At 39.9% G+C, this 2,883-nt stretch overlaps 1 protein-coding gene across 1 annotated transcript in view; it reads left to right on the plus strand.

Moving 5' to 3' along the window:
* Positions 1-2,883, plus strand: part of CNKSR3 (CNKSR family member 3) — a gene marked incomplete at its 5' end in the record, with an annotated part of 70,296 nt that overhangs the window by 55,468 nt on the left and 11,945 nt on the right. The window contains 2 exons of the mRNA XM_019526744.1: positions 376-500; positions 2,554-2,762. Of these exons, the coding sequence (XP_019382289.1) occupies positions 376-500; positions 2,554-2,762 (334 nt within the window). The remainder of the gene's footprint in view (positions 1-375; positions 501-2,553; positions 2,763-2,883) is intronic.

Here is a 2,883-nt window from a genome sequence, read left to right on the forward strand (position 1 = left end):
TTTTAAGAGGAGGTTGGATGACCACCTTACTGGGGTCATTTGACCCCAGTGCTCTTCCTGCCATGGCAGGGGGTCGGACTAGATGATCTGCTCAGGTCCCTTCCGACCCTAGAAACTATGAAACTATAATTCTGAAAGTAGTGTATGTTCATTGATAGGATTTACCTTTACGCTTTCTGTGAACTAACAGAATGTGTTCATCATCTTAACATGATGCTCTATGCAGAGAATTTTTTTTTTCAGAAAGTATGGCTTATTAGTTAAGTATGTATAGATATAGTGACATCACCAGTTATTTTCATGTTGGGTGGTGAGAGAAGCTGGGCAAGGCAACAATTCAGATGTCTTACAGATATTGTACTGCTCTAATTTCAGACAAGTCCTCCTCCAACTACAACCCAGTCACCAGAAAGCACCATGGATACCTCACTGAAGAAAGAGAAGTCAGCCATTTTGGACCTTTATATACCTCCCCCACCAACTGTTCCATATTCTCCTCGGTATGTGAATACCCATGTACTACTAAACAAAAGGTGTTTTTTAACAGATTTTTCTAAGCTGGCCTGCTTGCAAACTCTGCAGATTAGCTTGAGGAAAACGTAGATTTTCCTTGGATGGCTTAAATGCGTAAGCTACTTAAAAAATACAGTACTTTTTATTGTTTGGAGAAACAGTCGTGTACAGTTTTAGAAAATCACTGGGCCGCATAAATCAGAATGGCCAAAAGCACATTAGGGAATGCTATGACTTGTAAAACCATAGTGCCTACTAAAAACTGCACTTATCTTTACATAATTTTTTCTAGTCTTTGATTCTTAAGCATGTTATCAAACTGCTTAGAAGAATTTTAGGAAAGAGCAGAACCTGTATTACATTCAACAGACATGAGAATCATAAAATCCAGGAATACGCAAGATAGCATAAGGGCAGGTCACTTGGAAGACTATTTTTTTCTGTGTGAAGAAATCCATTATAAAACCTAGACTGAATCACACGAGAGAAAGTGATTGAGGTCTTGCTAGTTTTGAGTGGTTCCCAGATAACCCACTATCTTCCCTGCCTCATTCTTCTATGGTAGCACTCTTGAGCAGCTGTTGGAGGCTCAGCACTACTGGAAATTGGATCACTTGGTTATTTATATACTTATATATCTAGTAGCTTAGTGTAGATGCCTGATTTTTTAAATGATCTGATATTTGCAAATTTAAATGCGTCTGTGTGCCTGCAAACTTGAATGGCTGTTTGTGGACTGGGGTACAGTGTGGTTTATGGAACTGAAACTTTCCTCCTGAGGCAGATGGGGAGAGGAAGTGGTTCACAGAATGACATTCGTTTTGCTTGTTTAAGAAACATCAGATAAGGAAGGTTTTGGCAGCTGACAAGAGAAGAGGTGGGGGGATACCCATTTGCTTTTTTATTTCCTATGTTGTCTCTACTCCTTTTTTTACTTTCCTGTTGGCATGTTGTTCTCCTCTCTCCATACTTCTGTCTTCTTTCCTTCATTATCTGCTGCATTTATTCGTTCCTGGTCTCTGCCCTCTTTCCTTTGTTTTGTTCTGCCTGTCTCCTGCTGTGGCCTTCTGTGGATTAGCACTGTGATGCTTGGGAGGCATTTGCCCAAACTGAGTCAGTGCGTGTCCAGGTGTGGTGGTGACATAGTTGATTTCTCGGATTCACTGCTTGCAACGTTTCTCTGTGGCTGACTGTCTCTGGCTTCCTAGGGGGCTGCCTCTTGGTCTTTATGGAGGGGTGAATAGAATTAGATGAGCAGATCTGATGCAGTGGCCACCAAGATATGGACTCTGAGCCAGCTGTTAATGTTTCTGGCTTCTCTGGGTGGCTTTTCCTTCAGGTGATCTGATTAAGTGCCAAAACAAGAAGTGGGACAAATACCCATTGCGAGGTGGCTTTTCTTTTTCTTTAGAATGAATAAGGGCAGAGTCTGAAAACAGGCGATTCTTGCCTTGAGGGACACATGCTCACTCCTGAAAATGAGATTATTGCACCCATGAATTTGTAGAAATGTCTCTGGATTATTTTTATGAATAAAAACTCTAATGGAGTCTTGCTTCTGAAATGGGAGAGAAGCTTACATAAATCATATTAGACCAATATTACATATATAATACCTGAAATGCTGAGCCTTGTAAGTAGGGCTGTCCTATATACTCTTACAAAAAACAGACACACATAAGAAAAAATACTATGGTAGCTTGCATTTCTCCTCTTCAAAAAAACGAGGTCAATAAAAATGTTGTTTGTAGATGTCTCCAAAGAAACCTCTACTGTTCCTCATATTTTACATGCATTTAAACTGCTAGCTTACTTTTGGATTTGATTAGGAAGTAGCTATTTCTTTTCTTCCTCTATAAATGTGTTTAAAGAAGACTTGCATGTCCTGGCATACCTTTTCTCTTCAGCTTTTATACACTTATTTGCACAGCAGTTACAGTTGGAAGGAAAGTGATTATAGTCTGGAGTGATCATTCTAGACTCATGACTACAGTATTGAAGTGCCTTTTAAACTGCTAATTGAAGCAAATATCCTTTCAGGGAAGAGAAGGGGAGTAATGTTTACAGAGGAAGCAGTAAACCCAATAAGCTGCTACCTGGTTCCAAGGGTGCAGAATCTCCCAACTCTTTTCTCGATCAGGAGAGTCGAAGGCGAAGGTTTACTATAGCTGATTCTGATCAGCTGCCTGGGTACCCCATGGAAGCAAATATACCACGGACAAAGATGAGGGAAAAAACACCATCCTATGGTGAGTTTGAGTTTATGCCTCTTTTGTTTGTTGTTATTGAGATCCTAAATGTTGGATGAGTGTGTTTTTTTTTGTTTTGTTGTTGTTTTTTTTTTTTTTTTGTGAACTGCTGGCTGAACTT

The sequence above is a fragment of the Gavialis gangeticus genome, unplaced genomic scaffold, assembly GCF_001723915.1.
Source record: "Gavialis gangeticus isolate Ggan-Ray unplaced genomic scaffold, GavGan_comp1, whole genome shotgun sequence".
NCBI lineage: Eukaryota > Metazoa > Chordata > Crocodylia > Gavialidae > Gavialis > Gavialis gangeticus.